General features: G+C 32.6%; 1 protein-coding gene across 1 annotated transcript in view; it reads right to left on the bottom strand.

Annotated features, from left to right (window-relative positions):
• Window positions 1–295: 295 nt before the first annotated feature.
• The window catches only part of LOC106466581 (epsin-2-like), a 19,352-nt gene continuing 17,700 nt past the window's right edge, over window positions 296–1,947 (bottom strand). Inside the window, exon 8 of the mRNA XM_013926874.2 lies at window positions 296–1,192. Coding sequence (XP_013782328.1) covers window positions 969–1,192 — 224 coding nt within the window. The 3' untranslated portion in view covers window positions 296–968. The remainder of the gene's footprint in view (window positions 1,193–1,947) is intronic.

Genomic DNA, 1,947 nt, shown 5'->3' with positions numbered 1-1,947 from the left:
CCATACACCTAGCTTTGGCAATGGCTAAGATATACAAGCAAACAGAATAAATGGAAAGAACAGTTAATTACTTACTGAGATGTCCCTAGCAAGTCATGCATGCATTTTTGTAAACTATTTTTGTAATATTTATAGAAGGCTTTTGCAAAAACAAAACATATCTGCAGAAAGGCAACATCACACAAAAAAAAGGAACACAACTATTTTAGAAAAGTTATAAAAAACAAACACAAGAATGAGTATCTTTAAAAAAAAAAAAGACTCGAAAGCACCAATACAATAACTTTTACTCGTGAAACAAAAAAAAAGGAAAAAATACAATAAATGTTTCATAAATTTTTTTTTAAAAGTCAGACCAAGTTTTAAAGACACGAATACTGAATGAAGTAAAATACATATAAAAATATTTGAGAAAAAAAAACTGGTTTAACCCACAAAGTATAAAAAATAGAGCATTTTGAGATGGTTCACTACGATTCTCCTTCGTCACTCACTACCAGACAGCAAGTCTTATTAATGTCACAAAATTTTGAGTTGCATGGTGGCCCTTAAAACTGAATTACAAAGCCTTAAGCAAATAAATGATTTTACTAATGAAATAGTTGTGAGAGCACACCAAATCAAGTTAAAACCAACAATATATGAAAGTCATAAATGGCCCTTTTTTTTTGTAATTTTCTATCTCTCTTTTTCATTTGTTTCAGTAATTTTCTACACTTTAACAAATTCTTCTGGAGTAAAAAGTAACAACAATAATTCATATATTACTGAGCATAGTTTTAGAATTTTTTTGTTCTGGAAGCTAGCACCATATTTGAAGTAATTGACTGCATTAACACAGAGTATATATATATGTATAGGAACATGACATAACAATATGTTGTTGTTTTTTTTTATATGATTTGATCCTTATATACAAAAACTGTCTCAAAAAAAAGAAAAGAAATTCAGCAGTTATATTCGGTTCTTTACATAAAGGGATTTTGAGGATAGTCTGTAAACTGACAAGTTGGATCTAAAGGAGTTTGAAAAGCTTCTGACCCAACAAGGTCATTAGATTGAAGATGCGTAGGAAAAGCTTGAAATTGGTTCTGGGCTCGAAGCTGGTTAATTGACGGTGGTTGAGGCTTTACCAGCTGGAAAGGGTTATTGTAGACAGTGGTGGAAAAAGGATTAGTTCCTGCTCCTGGAACTAAGAAATCATAATAATTAACAGTTGCTTTAAATAAACTTCTATCTGTTTTTTTTTTGTATGTCCTTAAGCTCAAGAGTTAGGAAAAACAAATATCACAAATGTAAATTAATTTTTGAATCATCATAAACTGTGTGATTTCAAAAGCAGCTATCTCTGTAAGACTGATCAAGTTTCTCAGTAGTTTTTATGTCACAACAAATGGTTCTATTTTAAACTTACACCTTTACTTTTTACAACCCTGAATACTTGTATACGTCTGTAAAGCAGCATCTATTGTTACACGAAGATTTCATACTGATTATTAAACCAGCACTACTTCATTTGACTGTGATATAAGCTGAAGAAATGATGCTCTAAGATTAAAACCCTGAAAAATTCATTCATTTTATACTCAAATATCATGTAAGTTAAACAAGGTCAATCGTACACGTACGCAGAGCTGGGTTAAGCCTACTGGGTGCCCATGAATGGAACTGTATGGATTGGTGCAGCCCCACCAGCTCTAGCATTAATGCAACACTGTATGTGTATACACCTATACATCTTATAAGAACTTCTGAATGAAAGTCCAGAAGAGTTTATGATAATATATCAACTACATCACATCTGCTATATCCGGGGGCCAATTAAACCTTTTGTCCAATACCAGGACTCTTCCCATCCACAAGGAGTGAAAGATGGAGGAACGGTTGAAACACTATAGGCCTCTTCCCATTCACAAGGATGTGAAAGATGGAGGAACGGTTGAGACA

The sequence above is a fragment of the Limulus polyphemus genome, unplaced genomic scaffold, assembly GCF_000517525.1.
Source record: "Limulus polyphemus unplaced genomic scaffold, Limulus_polyphemus-2.1.2 Scaffold2309, whole genome shotgun sequence".
NCBI classification, from domain to species: Eukaryota; Metazoa; Arthropoda; class Merostomata; order Xiphosura; family Limulidae; genus Limulus; species Limulus polyphemus.
This window is presented reverse-complemented; position numbering and strand designations above follow the sequence as displayed.